Source organism: Protomyctophum parallelum, assembly GCF_964188405.1.
Source record: "Protomyctophum parallelum genome assembly, chromosome: 14".
In the NCBI taxonomy this organism is placed as follows: domain Eukaryota; kingdom Metazoa; phylum Chordata; class Actinopteri; order Myctophiformes; family Myctophidae; genus Protomyctophum; species Protomyctophum parallelum.
The window spans coordinates 35,991,171-36,012,909 of NC_139709.1; the positions used below are offsets into that span (position 1 = coordinate 35,991,171).

Sequence of the window (21,739 nt, forward strand, 5' to 3'; positions counted from 1 at the left end):
GAACCAGCGTCGTCAGCACCAAAACATTGAGAGGCGAGTGATTAAACCGCTAGACTACAGCGGCCATACGTTACAAAGAAGTGTTTCATTGGACTTATAAAGACAATAGCACCCAGCTGCAGTCTCGCAAGGGGAGGGACCGGAAGTGCTTTTATTTCCGGCTTCCACGTGCACAAGCGCACATACACGCACGCGAAATATAATGCGCGTGCACGACACGCACTTGCTGGTGCGCGCTTAAATGCCGGGTGTATATAGTACCATCTGTGCTTAAACATAATTACGTGGTCGGTTTGGAAAAGTTTGAAGTAGTTTGTTGTAGGTAATATTTTAATTGAAAGCTTATTAGTTGGTGGTATAAGTGTGCATATTTGAAGAAATGCAAATCTAACAATAATAAAATGATATGCAATAATAGGCTAGGCCTATATGGTCGATTATAACATAATGATATCAAGGCATTTAAGTAATGTAATAAGTTGCTATAACCCCGTACCCCTGTCCCACACACACCATGTCCAGACCATAGACCACAGACACACGACCATATGCATTTAATTTACTATGAAAACCTGCATTTCCCGTCAGTCAGTCAGTAAGTGTGTCATGTCACGCCTCGTGTCATGCCTCCATATATGGTCACGCCTCATGACACGTCACACCACCATATATGGCCGTTTCCATATGATATAAGATCCCGACACTGACCTCATCAAACCCTGGATAGCCATACATTGAAAAGACTGGATCATCACCTAGATCTCCATATATGGAGCTGAGGCGGCCAGCAACTCTACATCTGACCTCATAATGTAATAATCAGCTCATAATGTAATTAAAAGACGAGCACATAACTTAATAGATTTTTCTATAATGTAATAATGTGTTACATTAAGAACCTCCACATAGGCGACTCATACTGTAATAAAACTTCATAATGCAATAATGTCTTTATAATGTATGAGCTGATTATTACATATTGCATTATATTTCGCGTGCGTGTATGTGCGCTTGTGCACGTGGAAGCCGGAAATAAAAGCACTTCCGGTCCCTCCCCTTGCGAGACTGCAGCTGGGTGCTATTGTCTTTATAAGTCCAATGAAACACTTCTTTGTAACGTATGGCCGCTGTAGTCTAGCGGTTTAATCACTCGCCTCTCAATGTTTTGGTGCTGACGACGCTGGTTCGAATCGCGCGAAAGACAAAAGTTTTTATATTAAAAAAAAATAGCCGTATGGAATGAATACATTATTTACAATACATTAGGCAGGCAGACAGGCAGTCTGTCTGTCTGTCTGTCTGTGTGTCTGTCTAAAATATAATAATTTTGGTCTGCCGCGAGCGGGAATTGAACCAGCGTCCTCAGCAAAAAAGAATAGAGAGGCGAGGGATTAGACCACTATGCTACAGCGGCCCGTTACAAAGAGGTGTTCCATTGGACTTTTAAAGTTAAGTCCAACGAGAGCAGAAAAAAAAATATATGAAGGACGCAGGCTCGCCTGGAGACCGGACCGGCGAGGCGCACGTTGCAAACGGGTAGATATAGTCGCGACGAGTCACGTTCTGCCGCGACGAGTCCAGCTCACGCCACAACGGGTAGATATAGCTGCGACGAGTCCCGTTCTGGCGCGACGGAAAATAATAGTCAACCTATTACGTCGCAAACGGGTAGATATAGCCGCGACGAGTCCGTTCTGCCAGGACGAATTGATATTTACGCCAGGACGTACTCGAATATACGTTGCGACGGAAAAATATACGTCGCGACGTACGTCGTCCGTCGTGAAGGGATTTCGCTGTCTCTCCAAGTGGCACCAGCTCCCGTCCGCATCCCATTGTAAATAGAATATCTAAACGCGTGAATCTTTTTAAATTTACGTTATTTTTCAGAAAGGAAGCCATAGAGGGTTAAAATGGGTCTTAATGCTTCCAACTCGAGTAGAATTATGTCCATGACAACAAAAATATATGATGTGGAGACAATAAAGACTATTATTATCATTATTATTGAAGGTGGCAACAGTCCATTTGCTCGGTAAAATATTTCGGGGGATATTTACAATGTGTGCAGGCTTGAGTATGTTGAATCTAGTTTGCATTAATGAGGATTTAGTTGACACAATCAAATAAAATGGCGATAGTATTCCATGTGGGGCAGACGGCCTGTCACAGCCAGATTTTGGAGAGAAGCGCAGCTTTCTTGTTGCGAGGAAAGCGGTAAAATGAGACTTTCGTGGTTGTTTTCGTCTCAGATTTAGTCCGACGGAGCGTCACAGTATAACTCCATGGGGACACAAAAGCGACACAAAAGTAGGACCCGGAAGTATCTCAGGAGGGGGCGCTCACGTCACAGCTAAAATACTGAATAGTCAGTGAGGGGGGAGTGGCTAAGCAGTGCTTGCATGTGAAGGTGAGGAGGAGTGAGCCGTAACATCTACAAGCTCACCACGTGTCCAATCTCTGTGGATATGACCCCCCTCCCCAATGTATGGGTAAACTGTTATTTTATTTTATATATTTTTTTATTTGTTTTATCACACGATTTTGCAACCCATTTTTTTACCCAGTGTCAATTATCTAATATAATCCTGGGCGCTACACTTCCTCTGCCAACCTGGGGGGTGCAGCGGACTGATCTCATGCTTCCTTCTATGCATGAGGAGCTGCTTCTTTTCATCCGACAGGGGGGAGTTTCCCCGGCCGGACATAGACCAGATCCTTTCCCCTCCATCAGGCACCCCGGCTGCCCAGGGGGAGCTAGTTTAGAGACCAGGATTACTGCATGTTTTTGTGATGGTGATGGACACGGGGAGAACATGCAAACTCCACACAGAAAGGCCCTTTCACTAACCCCGCCTCGGGTATGGGCACTGATGACGCGGAGGAGAGAACACGCCCCCAGCACACACATTCCAGATAAACGGTTGAAGATGGATGGATGGATGGATCAACAATTTCAACTAACTAAAGTTGTCATGGAGTAGCCTACAATGTACAATATTAGCATCTGAGATTTATTGGAGTTGTAGTATGAAGTATTGACACTTGACAGTACACTTCTCAAGAAACACACACACGCACGCACGCACGCACACACACACACACACACACACACACACACACACACACACACACACACACACACACACACACACACACACAGAGTTCCGTGTTTTGTTCTTTGTCAGATGTTCTGTCTGTTAACCTTTGTCTCCAAATGACATGAAGAACTGGTCGTCCAGCAAGGGAAACACTTTTCTGCGCTACACCTCCATAGTTTTAATATAAGGCTGTTGGGAGTAATGGTGTGTGAGAGCAGAATGTGTTTACTTTGTCACAGCTTGACTCCTAGAAATGAGAGACCAGGCGCGGTTACTGCCGTGAAATAAGATTTGTATTTTCAAAACAGAAAGTGTGGATTGTGGAAGGCACATTAATCAGTCATGTGTGCATGGCTTGATGTGTCAACTGTCTACAGCAAACAACACAAACACAACGAAACAACACATCACAGCCCCCCCCCCCCCCTCAAGAAAGAGAGATAGAGGGGGGGGGGGGGGGGGGGGGGGTTGGGGGGGAGGTTCAAACATCATGTATTTGGCCATGGACCCCCTTCTGAAAATAATTTGTAGCAGGGACCACCATCAGATAAGATTTCTGTATTTGATTTCCCCTTTTATTTTATTTTTCATGATTCCAAATGGTTCTCGTTTTGTCTACATTTAAAAAGCTGATCTACAAGCTCACCACATGTCCAATCATTGTGGATATGATCCCTGCCCCAATGTATGGTTAAACTGTTATTTTATTTTATATATTTTTTATTTGACATGACAGCACAGATTAATATTTCATAATAGTAAAGTAAACTAATACATCGTCTTAATAATGTCCTCCTCCCTTTTCATTTTGAAACAGAAACCTTTCATCCTGGCACTGTGTATAAATAATTGGTAGAATTATGATACATTTTTAGACAATTTTTAGACCATCTGGGGGAATAAATAAATCCCTCCCAACGCAATTGTAGCCTACCTAAATGTAATTCCCACATGCCACCTATGTCAACCACACATGTAGGCATATATATTTATGTGTATAGTAGTAGTACACTGTAGAAGTAGATTCCACATTGTGCGCAGCTGTTCATTGGAGCCATGCATCAACGCTGCTGTCATTTTAGTCCAGGCCGCGCCTCTTATTGAATGCATTTATACTAGTCAGGAGGTCTCTACACAATTAAAGTCATAACTCACTGAATGATCCATACCGGCGAGCTGCCCAGCGCTGTGAGCTCATCACTCAGTCAGTCAAAGAAAGGTTCATCTCCGGGGCTGGCCCCCGCTTGGTCTACTCTATAGCCAAACAGTGCGTTAACACTTAGCCGTGTGGCCACAAGTGGTAAATAGCTTGCGCGGGGCCGGAATTGGGAAGATTACTACTCAAGTTCTTCCATTTACCCCGCTTGCACACCACCATTGTAAGAAAAGGCTAATGTTAGCATTAGCTCACACTAGCTCTTTCTCGAGAAACGTTTATATTTCAATGGCGATGCGAAAATCAGAAATCAGATCCAAACCTTGCATGTCTGATCAGCACAACGGACAGCGACATAGTTTTCGAGAAAAGTAAGATCCTAATTATAACAGTAGGCTAGTCTAAATCTGCAGGGGTGAGAAAGGCATTGCCTAGCAACCGGCTCAGGGCTAAAAGTAGTTTTTAACGGTGCCGGTTCAGATCCACATAAGCGATATAAAACGCACTGTATGTACATCAATCGCAGACATCAGATTGCTATTAAAAACATCAACAGCAGACAATGTGTTAACCACTACAACCCTCTAGACTTGGTGAACTGGATTTGTGACTTGCACCACTATCCCTCCAATGAATGGCTTTTGAAGATTACGTCATGTGGCAACCAAGTCTATGGGATTTTTGCCCAGCCCCTCCAATGCATGACTTTCCAAAATGACGTAAAGTGGCAGCCAAGTCTATGGACTTGGCTTTGTTTGGCTTTGTCTATGGACTTTGGCTTTGTTTAGGGTATATAAGTATTTATTTATTTATTCATCATCGGGGTGAATATTGCCCTCGCTGTGCCCCTCACTTCACACAAGTGTGATTTTTAATGTTTGTTTAGGGCACTTATGGCATTAAATTACAACGTGGCCATGACCAAGTCATGTCTATTGACCCCCTGTGACGTATAAAGGCAAAATAAATCACACTCAAAAACAATAGTTGACAACTACAAGTTGTCAACGTGTCAAAACGTGACGCGATGTGAACTTTCAGATCTGCTATGTTTGGCTAATGGCTGATGCTCTCTTCCCCTCTCTCTCTCTCTGTCAGTCTGACAGTGTTATAGTAGGCTATAACATGTGGTAACACTGACTAACCTGGCCAGGATAGCCTTACCCAGAGTGATGAAGACTAGGAGAGACCCACCTCTTCAGGATAGCCTTACCCAGAGTGATGAAGACTAGGAGAGTGGTGTCATTGAGGGGGCAGAAAACAGCGGCTCGAGCGCTGTTCATGCAGCACAGTAACTATCATACTTAGTCAGTTACAAAGTGTATTTTTGTATAATAACCAACATCAGCTATGGTGTGCGAAATGCTCTTCTGCCTTCGACTGCAGTCAGGAAAACCAGAAACAATTACATAATGCTTCATTACCATACTGTGACTTTACTGTGTGTAGGATCATACCAGACAATTTGTGACAGCCCAAGCCAGAGATACTTTCAAACAGTACGCCTTGTTACCTCATTAAAAAGTTTCACTTAGTGGTATCCTGGGTTCTATGGAAGCTCCTTCTGGAGCACTGTTTTTCAAAGACGGAAAGACTTGGAGGGGCATAAAGTGGACTTAAAATCAATATGCACATTTTATTTCCTTACTTTGTGTTTACTGATAGCTATGCATCTTTTCAGAGCAGTCTGTCTCCCTTTATGTCTCTCTCCATGGTGCTGACACGTCTCAGTCAGTCCTGCTGCGTTTCCAACCAGCCAGTGTCTCTGTCCATGCTGCTGTAATGTTCAAAGCCTGCTTCTCTGCCTGTCTTGTTTGTATGGTACTTGCATTCTGCAGAAAAGCACACATTTCACAGGAGCATGTAGTTTAGCTACTTAAACCCACTAATCTTACTGAAACGGACCTGAGTTGCAACTGCACTTGGTCCGCTTTTTTCCTATCTACATGATGCGCTGAGAGCTTGTAGATCTGCTATTTTTGGCTAATGTTCCCCCCAGAAAATGGATGCTGGCATTCAAGTGATTTAACAAGTGATGAAGCGGGTTAGGAACACACAGACAGCAGTGTGTAATAGTTAGACATCCGATGGGGCCGTGCAGGAGTTGACGTTACTCATATATTCAACCATTATCTTCATATAATTGCAGGTACTCACTCAGAATGCACGACTTTTACTTGTACCAAAGAATTTCTGCATTGTGTGACATTGCTACTGTTTGTGTGTCAGGTGTTTCGGGGAGGACTCCTGTATGTCCATACCAGACGTCGACGTGGTACTGAGGGTGCTGCCACCCAGGAGCACCAACACGAGGTCCCATCGACTCGCCAGGCCTGCCCTAACACCCGACGAACCCAGGATCGCCATCATAGGATCCCATCGGCTTGTCACGCCTGCCGCAGACCTGCGCGTGGCGGCTGGCGTAGCTCCCTTCAAAGAGGTGCACATCACCAGCACCACAGTCAAGGGAGACAGCTCACCATTCAGTGCAGGTGTGTGGCGCGCCACTGTCTGCCATTGCAGATGTCAATACATTCTAAATGTAATGTTAGATAGCACAATGTTGGTCTGGAGACCATTGGGTTTCAAATGGACCCAAATTGACCCCTTGTTCTATTTCTACACTCTCAGAGTTACAGTACATTAACACTGGACATTTTACAGAGTAGAAACAATATTGGCGTCCCAGAGATTAGCTTTAGAGGCTACAATTACTTCCAGAGTTCAATTATTTTCAATTTGACACAGCTGGCATGATTCCTACACACAAGAGCTGCATTTGCAGGCCCTCTAGTGGACACACTTGAGGACAGGGTGACATGTACAGACAGACAGACAGACAGACAGACAGACAGACAGACAGACAATAGGCTGTTTCTAAACAAATTTCAGAAAAAAAGAAACACGCTTGCGTGCACACACCACGCATGCACGCAACGCGCGCGCGCACACACACACACACACACACACACACACACACACACACACACACACACACACACACACACACACACACACACACACACACACACACACACACACACACACACACACACGGTAATGGTTTGTGATAGACTGGTTACAACCCCTGTGTATACTGTATGTCAGCTCCCAGGTCCAGGGTCATGGAGGTCATGCTCAACCTGGACTACTGTGATGTGGTGTTGATGGGAGACGAGCTGGACCCTGACCGAGAGAGTCTGGAGATCACACGTAACGCTCTGCTGGGGAAACACCTGGACGCCACCAACTCCACCTCAGGACTATCCATATATGGTAGGAGGCTCATGATCTCCATATATGGTAGGAGGCAGTGGTGGAAAGAAATGACTTAACTATACTGTATTTTGAGCTACTTTTACTTTACTGGAGTATTTCCAATTTTAAGTGATTTTACTACATTTCAGAGATATTGTACTTTTACTCACTTATTTGAAAACTTTAGTTACTACCGGTAGTTACTTTGTAGATTTTGATTATTATTACAAAACATACATTAACCACTTCAGCCCTATATACAGTACATTTTGGCCATTTGAAAATAGCCAATCTACAAGACGATCTACAAGCTCAATACTTAAGTTTACTAAACTAAACTTTTTCCACCACTGGTAGGAGACTCTATCAGGAATCTCCATAAGGTAGGAGACCACTAGCCTCGGAAACCCAGACGTTTTTATTTCCAGGGAGAAAAAAAAGTCTGGGTCCGAGTCCACTTCAATTCGGCATAGAGTAGCGCAAACATCACTCACTCTCTGCTGATGTCTGATCGTCTACACTTTTGTAAAAATTGACACACACACACACACACACACACACACACACACACACTCTCTCTCTCTCTGTCGCTCTAATGAATTAGTCTCATAGTCTAGCAGCTGCGCATAGTTTCTCCTGGCGGATCCTGCCAGCTGTTTATGCCATAGAAAGCACAGGTGAGTTCCAAGCTAGGAGACCACTAACTCTACCTCAGCAATTTCCATATAGGATAGGATGGCACCAACTCTACCTCAGGAATCTCGATATATGGTAGGGAGGGAGGCAGGGAGGGAGGGAGGCGGTTTGCAGTGAACTATTTAGGGGAGCCGAAAAGTTGTTGTGTGTACAAATGAACAATGCATAAATAACAACTCATATTGATCCTCCATAGCAATCTGCTAGCAACAATCCTCTTCCCGTCATGCTTTTGCCAAACCAGCCTATTGCTGTTTTGACTTGATTATTATTCCCTTTGTTTGAGCATCATGTCCGTCCAAAAGAAAAAAAAACACCACAACGTAACGTTAAATAATGATTTAAATCAATGTGTGTTTTCCAAGTTCTTATACTATACTTCATGGGGAGAACAATGACTCTAGAACTTTGTTTGCAGGAGGTTGGGAGCACTCCTCATGGACAATAGAGAGAGAAGAGAGCCCAAATAGAGAAAATAAAGAATTTCACACCTTCATTCATGCAAAGTACCTTGGGGTAGGATTATAGTCTCTGAATAGCAAGGGTGAGTCATGTATCTCACTAAATAAATGCATGTGTTTTCACATTGAATTAACTGTATGAGGTTTAGTTCCTAAAATATTGAAAATATGCAACATTTTTCACAAGACATGGCGCATGGAGATAACCGGAAGTTTACGGAATGCATTGGAGTCTATGGGCTCGCACGAGTACATGAACCACGTGACCGGGCTGTTTTCTGCCCCCTCAATATCGCAACTCTTCTATTAGATGGCTCTGGTTCAAACTATAGGGCTGGAACCCGACGCCGGCTCCCTATTGGTATGTGCCCGCCTCCCCTCCCCGGGAGAACACTGACGTCACCAAAATTTGCGCGATGCCCATCTGCACTCTGATTGGTTAGGAAAGTTCACTCCCACTCCTCGACCATATTTCCCCCAGGCTTTTTTTTTCTTCTTTTTTTTTAAACCAAAACACCTGGGTTGCCGAGACTATATAGTTATAGACATGCTGGGACATTTGAGGAACACAATGTCCTAGAACCTAAAGCCAGCAGTATCAGCAGTTCCTTCCTAGTAGGGTCTAGAACCTAAACCCAGCAGTATCAGCAGTTCCTTCCTAGTAGGGTCTAGAACCTAAAGCCAGCAGTATCAGCAGTTCCTTCCTAGTAGGGTCTAGAACCTAAACCCAGCAGTATCAGCAGTTCCTTCCTAGTAGGGTCTAGAACCTAAACCCAGCAGTATCAGCAGTTCCTTCCTAGTAGGGTCTAGGGACCAGAATTAACTTGGGAACCGCCAAACTAAAAGGCATGAGAGGATTGAATGCTCTCATGCAGTGGTGGAAGAAGTATTGACATGTTTTAGGTAAAAGTACCAATACCGCAATGTTGAAATACTCAACATCAATAAGATTACAAAAGTATTGGCGTCAAAATGCATAATGCAGTGTGTCCCATTTCACAAGTTTGTCATGTAAAGCGGCGCGTTGTAGATCGGCTATTTTCAAATAGCCAAAGTATGTATATTGTATAGGGTTGAAGTGGTAAGTTTTGTAAAAAAAATCTTCAAAATCTTCAAAGTAGCTAGTAATTAAAGTATTTAAATAGTTGAGTAAAAAGTGCATTACATCTGAGATGTAATGGGGTAGAAGTAGAAGTATTGAAAATTGGACATACTCCACTTACAGTACAGTTGCCTACTTGAGTACATGCACTTTACACCACTGCTCTCCTGTGTATGCGGTTGCTACCAGGTGTGGACTCCATGCTTCATTATGAGCAGGCTGTGAGACAGGTGCGGTACAGGAACTGGCGTCCGTCTGCACTGAGCTGCAGGAAGTTCAGGCTCACTTGTTCTGAACTCAACGGACGCTACACCAGCAACGAGTTCAACATGGAGGTCAGTCAGTGCCTTGCCTTCAAACAACACTGGGTCCACGCAAATACAATGCACAACACAACCTGACTCATACAGGGTTCAACATGGAGGTCAGTGCCTTGCCTTCAAACAACACTGGCCTTGTGGCCTTGTAGTTAGAGTGTCCGCCCTGAAACTGGGAGGTCGGGGTTTGATCCCCGGCCGGGTCATACCAAAGACTGTAAAAATGGGACCAATGCCTCCCTGCTTGGCACTCAGCATCAAAGGGTTGGATTGGGGGGTTAAATCTACTAGTCAAATGATTTCCGAACGTGGCACGGCTCCAGCTGCGGCTCACTGGTCCGAGATGGGTCAAATGTGGGGAACAAATGTCACTGCGGTAACGTGTGTGGCAAATCGTATGACTTTAACACTGGGTCCACGCAAATACAACACAACCTGACTCATACTCATACAGGGTTCCAGTATAGTTTAGTACAATGATTCCCAACATTGTTAATGTCAAGGACTACCAGTTTAAGGCCAGTTAAAGACCTTCACAACAGATTGATGTATAGCTGATGCATGAGACTTATTTACTGATGCAAGCTCGCAATGAATTTCCAATGGGAGTCACATGGTTTGACACAACATTTTTGTTGTATGAGGGGAGGGGGGCAGTCGAAACACAGCCGGAAGCCATAGAACAAAAATGTTGTGTCAAACCATGTGACTTCCATTGGAAATGCATTGGGGCAAGATGTAAACAAACCCTTTGCTTACATCTAGCATGCATCAATGTTGTATGCTAGATGGAAAGGTGTGAGTCAGGCCAAAGGGTCCATCTGTACACTCTCAGAGATACATGCAGTGAGGGTCCGTTTGGGCCTCTGGTATAGTCACCGGACCCTGTGTTGAGAAACAGTGTTAGAATGGTTGAATTACTCAACATTTTATTCAAAGCATTTTATCACAATTTCAGTATTGTGTGGTGTTGGATGATTATTCTTACTCTTTTCTATTCTGTAGTTCACTTTGTATGATAGGGTTGCCATTTTTGCATTTATTTGTATCTGCTATGGGAATCTTGTTATTGACAAAGCAAAGAAAGCCTGTACCTCGTACAGCCTGTACCTCGTAAGATAACGTATAGGCATAATGTTTGTGTTTTAGTTCTTCAGTTCTAAGGTCTCTTTTTATTGCCCTCATCCCGTCACTTTATTTCTGCAAACAGCAGTGGTTCATACACTGGGGAGGATTTGGGAACCCTTGAATCTGGAGAGTTCATTGAAATACTGAACGTGTAGTAATTGTAATTGTCCCGCCATGCACCCCTTCAGGTCAGTGTTCTTCATCACACGGTGCCCGTGGAGCATGTCAATCACATGGCTGCCCAATCACAGTACCTGAGACCTGTTCATCATCCGGTGGTGTTCCACACCCTCGACGCACATGTGTCAGGTAAAGCTAGACAGCATGACGGTGTCCAAACAGCAGTGTTGAAAGAAGCTTACTTAAGTAAAAGTACCAGTAAGACGCCTGAGGGCGTCTTACCCATCGGCCACCCTGATGTGTAAAACTTACTTGTTTATTGGAAATTCGACTTTCAAATATGTTGTTGTTGTTCTCTCTCTTTCTTCCTCAATTCTCTCTTACGTCTCGCCTCCTACCAAAACGATATTAACTTGTAGTATATGTACTATGTAGCAGTGCTATGGTCCATCATTGTGGTGATGTCTCTCTCTGTCCTCTAGGTGCTGCTGTTTCTCCATCAGTGACAGTGGTGATAGTGGTGTGCATCAGTAGTCTAGTGCTCATGGCGGTGATGGGCATCTACAGGATCCACAGCACACAGCACCAGGACACATCCACACAGTGCAAGGACACATCTGCCCTCACCATTACTGTTAACCCCATGGAGGTGAGGCTGTGTGTCTGTGATATTACACAAAAAAGCAAGAGCAGTGTTGTGCAGACTGCACTGGCTGACTCACTTTTAGAATAGACAAAGGGTCTGAGGTCAGTTCAGCCTGCCCTTCTATATACAAATTCAGACCCGTCTGAAGTCAGTGGTACTGTACTGTACTGTACTGTACTGTACTGTACTGTACTGTACTGTACTGTACTGTACTGTACTGTACTGTACTGTACTGTACTGTACTGTACTGTACTGTACTGTACTGTACTGTACTGTACTGTACTAGCCCTCCTCCCTGGCCTTTATATGTGTCTGTGTGTTAGGCTGTGCAACAGTGACACTTAACGCTATTTTCGGACACAGGGACACAGGGACAGACCCAGCCACACACATAGCTGTCTATAGGAGTGGTTGCACCACTCAAAAAACATGTTTGTTGTTTGGGTGTTTTGGTTCCCTGTAGAACACGGGAGCCCCACAGACTGTAGGGGGCGCCGTCAGAGGGCAGACACACACGGAGGGAGAGGATGAACCAACGGGAGACGTCTGGAGCGGCCAATCATCTGACAGCGAGGATGAGGAGGAAGAGCAACTGGAGGAAGAACAGAAGGCACAAGAAGGACACATGCAGAAGAGGAATGGGTCTCAGCCTCCATTATAAAAGGACACATGCAGAAGAGGAATGGGACTGAGCCTCCATTATAAAAGGACACATGCAGAAGAGGAATGGGACTGAGCCTCCATTATAAATTGATGCAATGATTCTCTCACACCCACACACAAGCACGGGCGCACACGCATGCACGCATGTACACGCACGCACGCACGCACGCACGCACACACACACACACACACACACACACACACACACACACACACACACACACACACACACACACACACACACACACACACACACACACACACACACACACACACACACACACACACAAACAAATTACTAATCCTAACCCTATTATTTTATAAAAATCCTAAATCTAAAAAAATCTTTACAATTCTACTATACTTGATGTTGATATTTGGCCCTCATATAGTAATAAGCCTCAAGTACATGCACGCACACATGCACGCACACACGCACAAGCACCCTGATAAAATCTAATTCCATTTTCAGCACAACACTGCTGGTCAAAACTACTCCAAAATCAGGGTCCATAAACACAATCACTGTAGCAAGTGTGTTATCAACACGTACATTTGTATAGTATGTGACAAACTATCTGGACATTTCTGAAGACAAGTAACTAAGAAATGCAAACAATAAATGTAGATGACTAAAAATGTATGTACAATAGGCTATGCCTAGTCAATACCATGGTGTTTAGGTAATACCGTATGCGAAATGTATTGTATGTATTAATTTCTTTAATAAACACAAGGAAATTTAGTTTCTTTGCAATGTATAAAGGTAGTGTTAAGTGTCAGTTGTTTTTGTGTTTTTATTCCGTTTTGTTCTTTGAAACAACAAGTGATTTTCTCCCCTTTGTTTCTTTTATTTTCTTAAAAAGCAATATTATTCTGATTATTCTGTAATAATTGCTATAGAGTGTTTGTTCAGTAACGGGGCGGGCTGTCTATCCAGCACTTAACAAACAGAAAACAACATTTTCGAGTGGGTTCCAATTTCATCCAATCAGGCGAAAAAACCTATACGCATCAGCTTACATTTTTATAGTGTTCCATTTCCAATTTTTACAGCGTATGCATTTGATTCGGTAGCCTATCAAGAAGGTCTGCATCTCAGAAGGTTATGATAATGGTTATGATGTGAAAGTAAGTAAAGAGTGAATGCAGAGTTCTGAAGGAAATCAAGAGATACAAATGTAATGGCAAAGGATACAAGAAAACATTGCATTATCTTGGGCATGATCATGTGACAGCATCATTCTGGGAGGTTAAGTGAGTGTGACTATGTGAAGGTACTGTAAGTCATGACTGATTGGATGCATGAAAAGGAACCAGCATACAGCATTTTGACATTCTCTTCGGCCGCATGTTTACATATGTGTGACTTTGGGGGTCCTCAGAAATATGCGGTACTGTTATGTATGGAATTCAGTTTAACCTCTTTGACCCTGTTATACTTTAGCTATTCAAAATAGGTTTGCGACTCAATCCTGAAGATCAGCTTTTGTTTTTGTTAATCTAGAAAAGCCTAGACACTTTTTTTTTAATAATAAAGAAATAAAGAAAGATTTTGTGTCACCTGTTTGCATCACCTCTCCTCAAAACTAACTCATGGAATCCTATATATTTTTTATGTGCACAATTAGAGGCGCGTTTCACACACTTAACAATAATAACCTTGTTGGGTTACAGCTGCACTGTATCGTCTAAGCCAGTAGATGGCGGCACAACACCAGGACCCAGGACACCAGTCCAGCTGAGCTGCTGAATAGATTTTAGTTGTAAATGTCAAATCTGCAGAATTGTAGGGTCCCAGAAGTAAACTGTAGCCCTTAAAAAAAAAAAAAAAAAAGATAAAGACCTCTCTTGTGTGTGTTGTGTGCGTGCATTTATGGATGTTTGCATTGCAGGACACTGCTGGCCCTCTCCTTCACCCCAAGGTCCCATAACTCTGACCCTGTCACAGTCTGTCTTACACACTGTACACACACACACACACACACACACACACACACACACACACACACACACACACACACACTGCATCGAATGAGAGGCAATATGCTCAAAGCTCCAAGGTCCCTGATCACTGCTGATGGACGCGTGATGAATGCCATTGAACCCAAGTATAGCCTATCTATGACACGCACGCACGCACATGCACGCACACACACCCAATACACACCCAATACAATCAGAATCAGAAAGACACTTGTCCTTGGTTAGACCTCTTGGTACACTGAAGAGGACTTAAGAGGTCTGTGTTGATGTCTCCTTGTTTCTGGCTGGCTACAGCAGGGTTAACGATTTGCTGACGGGCTGCTGAGTGGATCTTTCCATTTGTCAGCATTTGACAGAAGTCTTCTCTTTCTTTTTTGTTCGCTTCATCATAGTTTTACTATTGCTGTTGCTATTGCTTCTTGTATCTGTCCTTCTGTCTCTTCTGCCCTATTTATGGGGGCCTTTACTGCTCCTAATTTACATTAACGACATGACATCAGCTTGCAACTGCAATTTGTTCTTGTTCGCGGATGACTCAGCTTTCCTGGCATAGGCCAGGAACAAATTGCAGGTTGAAAAAACCCTAAATTCTGCACAAGGCTTGCTGATAACAAACATCACACATAGAGGTAAAACTGAATCCATTCTGTTTGGGTCCAAAATTAACCTCTGCAGGATAAGGCCACAGACTTTACGATCAGAGTGGGCGACAAAGTTATCAGACATTACCTGCCTGGGTTGTATTTTAAATAACAATCTTTAGCAACAAAAGTAATCGAGGAAGTCAACCACAGAATATTTTTTTTCTTGGGCAGTATCTCCTCATTGGTCAGTAGGAATGCCATGTGGACAAAACAGAACTCTCAAAGCAAATTGTGTGTGTGAGAGTGAGTGAGAGAGAGCGAGAGAGAGAGAGAGACAGCACAAACATGTTCTCATGGGGATGGAGAATTCATTCCAGTATTAAAATGTGGAATGCCCTGTGACTCTAAATTGCGACTCGACTGCCCTGTGACTCTAAATTGCGACTCGACTGCTCACCTCCTCCCTCCCTGTGTGGCCTGATTGAGAGACTGGTTCCACCTGGGCAACCCAGCTGTAGACTGTTTGTAATTGGACTTGGATCTGTATTTAAGTAGTGTTCTGTCTTGTGTTTCGTTTCTGGAGTATTGTCTGATGTATAGTTTGCTTCCCTGCATGTGCATGTTTTGACGTTTTCCCCGTGAAGTTTGTGATAATGCTGGCTGTTGGCCGGAGGTTCCAGGGAGTAGACAGGTATATATCAGGCATTTTATTTACCACCAAAGTGCAGTGACAATACAAAAAGTAATAAATAGTGGCCAAAATAACATTCCAAAAATAGGAAACAAAATACACCTGCTGGCTAAACTTTAAGAAAACACAACAGATCTTGAGAGACTGTTACAGGCTATTTAACCTTCGATGAGGTCCTGGCTAGTGGCTTGTAGCTCTCCCTGATGTCTCTCCTAGGCTGCCTCAGGTAATACTGAACTGCAGCAATCCTGCTTTTATACAGGTGGGGCAAACCATCCCCTAATCAGTAATACTGAACTGCAGCAATCCTGCTTTTATACAGGTGGGGCAAAATCCCCTAATCAGCAAGTGGCAATCAATTGACTCAACCACACGGCCAACTAAGGCCTACGAGTAATCTTCCACTATACTTTAGAGGAATATACACTCAAACATATTTCAAAGGCCCAATTCATTCACAGGGCCTAACATAAAGACCACAGGAACAAACACCCCTCCTCCTCTACAGTACTTGGCACCCTCCAATCTACAACAGACCAATCACCCTCACAAACAGACCAATGCAACTTCAGTGTCATTAAATACAAATAAACATTTTAAACCCTTTCAACCATTTTGTCTATAGGGCACGGGCTGGCCTGGCCTGTGACAAAGTTGTACCTGACTTAAGACTATATTTACCGTTAAGTACATTCTGTGTTTCATGTGGCTGTCTTGTGCACTCTGGGTTCTACATTCCATCCAGGCATTGTCTTGCGGCTGTTCAAGACCAAACCTCTTTGTTGAAAATTGCTGATCTACAAGCTCAAAACACCTTGCAGTGCCAGGCATTGTGAGCTTGTAGATAGGATATTTTCGGCAGAAGTTCTCTTCAACATATGGATGGTGCATGGTTCAAGTTATCATACGTCCTCATACATCATCTCATTCTGGTCAATCACAATTTGCATCCTCACTTTTGAGAGGATGCATGTTTGTGCATGTGTCTGCATGCACACACACATGCAGGGACTGCACACTCCAATGAGCTAAGTGACGCAGAATATCGTTGCACCAACAATTTCCATATATATATATATATATATATATATATATATATATATATATATATATTCCCGTAAATCAACACCAGGCATACTTCATCGTACTACAACGTCATATAAAAGCTAAATACTGTATATATCAATTTGGGGGTCCTTGACAAGAGCTTGTAGATCGATCCGCTGTCTTTCGCTGAATGTTTGAACCCAGAAAAGGGATGCTAAGATTCAAGTACTGTAGCGTTTGAGTAAAATGCACGTAGTTAGTTTGTAACCACTGGGAATCAATGGTGTGACAGAGATCTCACGCCTTGTTTTGACACCTTGACACTGTGAAAGATAACAGCAAGAGAATAAACAAAGGGAGAAATCCACTCGGGGCGACTCACTGTGAGTGAACACCAGTTCACTGGCATGTGACCATGTAGCCATAAACTGATGTTAGCCTAAGATTTAGACTCTCGTAGATGTATTTTATTGATTCAAAGTGTACCTCTTACACTACATTTATATAGCTACAATTAGTTGCCACTTATTTATTATTAAATATTTATCATTAATATATATAATAATGGTGGACTATTATAGGAGCACTTCACCCATTATATATATATATATATATATATATATATATATATATATATATATATAATCGTGTTTGAACTAAGTAACCAAACATGCTGAACTGTCCACAGTCCTCCACTGAACGTGTGCAGACGTGTCCATCTTATGATGAGCATTAGTGAGGACCAATTACATGAACATAGTAAAAGTTGTCTTTTGAGTAGAAAATCTGATGATTGGATCGGATGAGGATGAGGATGATGATGATGACGATGATGACGGCGACAAGGGGAGGTAAATAACCGAAGGCGTGAGAGGATGAAGGGGTTGTTTAGATTTATGGCATCTATCAGCGGTCCAGGGCTGTCAGGAGGTTGCTGAATCCTAGTCTTTTGTGACAGAGTGCTTCGTTAGAGAGCCCCTGTTAACATTTATAGAGGCTCAGATTTATGACACCTGCAGAGTCCATGCTGAAGTTCACCCACTTCCCGTAAACTTTGTAACTTGTTTTTATTTTCTTCCCGAGCAAGATGCGACATGCAGTCATAGTAATGGTCTGGTGTGAAGCCTATCTCTCGCTCCAGCCCGGAGGCCCGAAAGAGAGAGAGAGAGAGTAGCACAGAGCAGCTCGTCCTTTTGGCCTTGTTGAACAGGTGTTTGCTCAGCTGTAAATCTCAATGGAAGCAGTCACATTTTTTTTTTTTTAACTTTTGTTACGTTTTTAGTTTTTCCATGTTTTCCTCTACTTCAAACGACTCACAGAGGACATACAATACATACATACTGTACATAGACTACATACTCCTTCCGGCATCAAAATCATTTTCACTGATGTCATTCCGAGCTCCGGGTGGGCGGTCTCAGAACCTTTCATCTGAACCCATGCACCTCCAGATTAGGATGAATATTTTGGGGGATGCGGGATGGGATTAAAATGTGTATTAATCCCGAGATTGGGACAGGAATGAAAAATCCACGGGAGGGGGCAGGAGCGAGGAACTAGCCTCATTATACAGTATATTACCACAGATTTACTGTTCGTGGTGCCATTTATTTTAAATTAAAACTGCATGAGACACTTACTTATCGCCTATCGCCCAACCTTGGGCATAGGCCACGAACATGAGCTCTCCAGGCATCCCGGTCCTGGGCCATTCTCTCCAGCTGTCCCCATGTATGGCCAGATCTCTTCACATCTACGTCTAGGTCACGCCGCCAGGTGTTTCTTGGTCTGCCCCTTTTCCTTTTCCCTTGTGGGTTCCAGAACAGGGCGTATCTTGTGATACTAGAGGCAGGCTTGCGAAGGGTGTGGCCAATCCATCGCCAGCGTCTTTGTAGTATATCTTTTTCCACAGGGTGTTGGCCTGATTGCTGCCACAGTTCCAGGTTGCTGATTGTATTAGGCCAGTGGATTCGGAGAATTCTTCTCAGGCAGGTGTTTATGAAAGTCTGGATTTTCTTCATGGTATTAACAGTTGTTCTCCAAGTTTCTGCTCCATACAGCAGAACAGGCTTTACCATGGAGTTAAAGATCCTGATCTTAGTTTTTTTGGGAAGATCTGAGGATCCCCAGACATTTTTCAGCTGGTGGAAAGCTGCTCTTGCCTTTCCCATCCTAACTTTCACGTCAGCGTCTGTCCCGCCCACTTTGTCCACGATACTGCCTAGATAGGTAAAGCTCTCCACCTCCTCTAGTGCTTCGCCCTCTAATGTGATGGGAGTAGCGTTGTTGGTGTTTATTTTAAGGACCTTGCTCTTTCCTCTGTGGATGGTGAGGCCAAGGCGTGTTGAGATGGCTGAGACTATGTTTGTCTTCTCCTGCATTTGGTGTTGGGTGTGGGATAGAAGAGCAAGGTCATCAGCAAAGTCAAGATCGTCTAACCGTGTCCACGGTGTCCACTGTATGCCATTTATGTTCTGTGCTGTGGATGTCTTCATGACCCAGTCGATGGCCAACAGGAACAGAAAAGGTGACAACAGGCAGCCCTGCCTCACTCCTGTCTTCACCTGGAAGGCATTTGTGAGCTGCTGTCCATGTATCACTCTGCAGGTCATCCCCTCATAAGAGTTCCTGATAATGTTGGTTATCTTTTCAGGAACCCCATAGTGCCTCAGTAGTTTCCAGACTGTCTCCCTATCCACACTGTCAAACGCCTTTTCATAGTCAATAAAATTGACATAAAGAGGTGAGTTCCACTCCAGTGACTGTTCCAGAATGATCTGCAACGTTGCAATCTGGTCCGTGCAAGATCTATTCTTTCGGAATCCAGCTTGGTGGTCTCGGAGGTGTGGGTCAACTGCATCTTTCATCCTATTTAAGAGTAATGAGACACAGTCATCTAAAAAGAACATCAAAATCCATTGCCTTTTCTAATGACAAATGTATTAATAAAAACAAAACAAACTACGTGAGCGGGATGGGAGTGGGAGTAATTTTGAGTAGGACTGGGATTAGCCTGGCTAATAAACCAGACCGAATCAGCCGTTGGCAAAATAAATTGCCTGCCGGCGGATTACGGTCTGGAGAGGCTCAATTGTACGCCCATTTCCTACACCAGATAACTGGTGTGGCCAATCGGGACACGGTATGCAATATGGGCAGGCTTTGCTACAGTGACATTTAATGCTTGAGACCTTTGACTGACAGTAGCTCTGACCAATTGCGTCAAAGTTTGAACCCGCCCCCCCGGGAAACAAGATCCATACACAGCATCTCCAGACTCAAATACCACACGACAGTGTGATTTGAGTCTGGCTTAATAGCCAGGCTAGGATAGACTAGGGAGTCATTCTACCAGGAGTGGGACAGGATGGAATAGGGAGTCATTCTACCAGGAGTGGGACAGGATGGAATAGGGAGTCATTCAGGAGTGGGACAGGATGGAATAGGGAGTCATTCTACCAGGAGTGGGACAGGATGGAATAGGGAGTCATTCAGGAGTGGGACAGGATGGAATAGGGAGTCATTCAGGAGTGGGCAGTATGGGATTTATTTTTTACAGTTTTTCTTTCTGTGGCAGTGGGTTAGTGGGATGGGACGGGAGTGAAAATCAACTCCTGTGTCAGTCTCTACTCCTGACTCTCCGTATACCTATAGCTCGGGAATCCTTTCCGAACGTGGAGGATTTACCTCTCTCTCTCTCTCTCTCTCTCTCTCTCGTGTGTGGTGGGGGGTTCGGAGGGAGGGGGGAGGGGGTTTATCAGAAGATACATCAGCTTACAGGCCTTTGAAGTTCCATCCTAATATGATCTCGTTTAGGGGGATGCGGGATTGATTGGGGCTGTCGTTGGTGTCGGGTTCATATATCAACTACTCCTTACAGAGGAGACCCCGGGCATGTCTCCATGTGGTGGACACTAACCAAAGCAATGTACTTGAGTACGATACATATTAAGTACTGTACTTTGAGTTTCTTTCTTTCTATAAGTACTTTATATTTTGTTTGAGAAACTGTTGTTTACTTGAATCTATTTTAAAGCTTATGACTTTCACTCTATCTACGTTTATGACTTAATCCATGCAGTTGCACTACATTTGTAATCTGTAATACAAAACCAAACCTGAGAATAGTATAGTATATAGTATAGTATTGTAAGTGTTGAATTAATAATCAAAATAGTAGTAGTAAGTAACTAGTTAGTAGTAATGAAATGATAGTGGAGTAAAAAAAAGTTATCTTCTGAGATGTAGATGTAAATGGAGTAGAAGTATATAGGTCTTAAAAAAGTAAAAAAGTAAAAGTACCTCAAAATTGTACTCAAGTAGGCTACAGTACTTTACAGTAAAAGCTACTCAAGAAGTGTGTCTATTAAAATCCCCTTGGATAATGAGTAAAGTCACGTGACAGGCTGGGGAGGGCGTCACCCAGGGAATGGAGGCGGGGCATTCGTCATGTTCATTAAATGTGTGAATAATTTATGTTGCAGAGTGCACGCACACACACGCGCACACGGCACGCAGGCAGGCACGCACGGGCTCTTTCAACTGGCTCATCCCGTTGAAGTGAAGACTGACATGTCTGTCGCCTGGAGAGCCATAACCGCTGGACACCTTGTCAAACACAACACACACGCACATATTTTCAGTAGTAAACTTGTGAGGACATCTTTGGACAGCATCAAAAGTAGCTTAAAATAGCAGATAAATAGCAGGGGAAAAAACGGTCTCTGTCACCTAAGCTCGAAACACACACACACACACACACACACACACACACACACACACA

At 43.6% G+C, this 21,739-nt stretch overlaps 2 protein-coding genes across 2 annotated transcripts in view; both read left to right on the forward strand.

Moving 5' to 3' along the window:
* Positions 1-12,646, forward strand: part of LOC310870527 (calsyntenin-2-like) — a gene marked incomplete at both ends in the record, with an annotated part of 63,348 nt that extends 50,702 nt beyond the window's left edge. The window contains 6 exons of the mRNA XM_083781763.1: positions 6,487-6,749; positions 7,366-7,533; positions 9,964-10,109; positions 11,408-11,528; positions 11,822-11,988; positions 12,449-12,646. Of these exons, the coding sequence (XP_083637889.1) occupies positions 6,487-6,749; positions 7,366-7,533; positions 9,964-10,109; positions 11,408-11,528; positions 11,822-11,988; positions 12,449-12,646 (1,063 nt within the window). The remainder of the gene's footprint in view (positions 1-6,486; positions 6,750-7,365; positions 7,534-9,963; positions 10,110-11,407; positions 11,529-11,821; positions 11,989-12,448) is intronic.
* LOC310871284 (tripartite motif-containing protein 16-like) overlaps positions 1-21,739 on the forward strand; it is a gene marked incomplete at both ends in the record, with an annotated part of 503,649 nt that overhangs the window by 94,899 nt on the left and 387,011 nt on the right. The gene's annotated exons all lie outside the window — the stretch shown is intronic.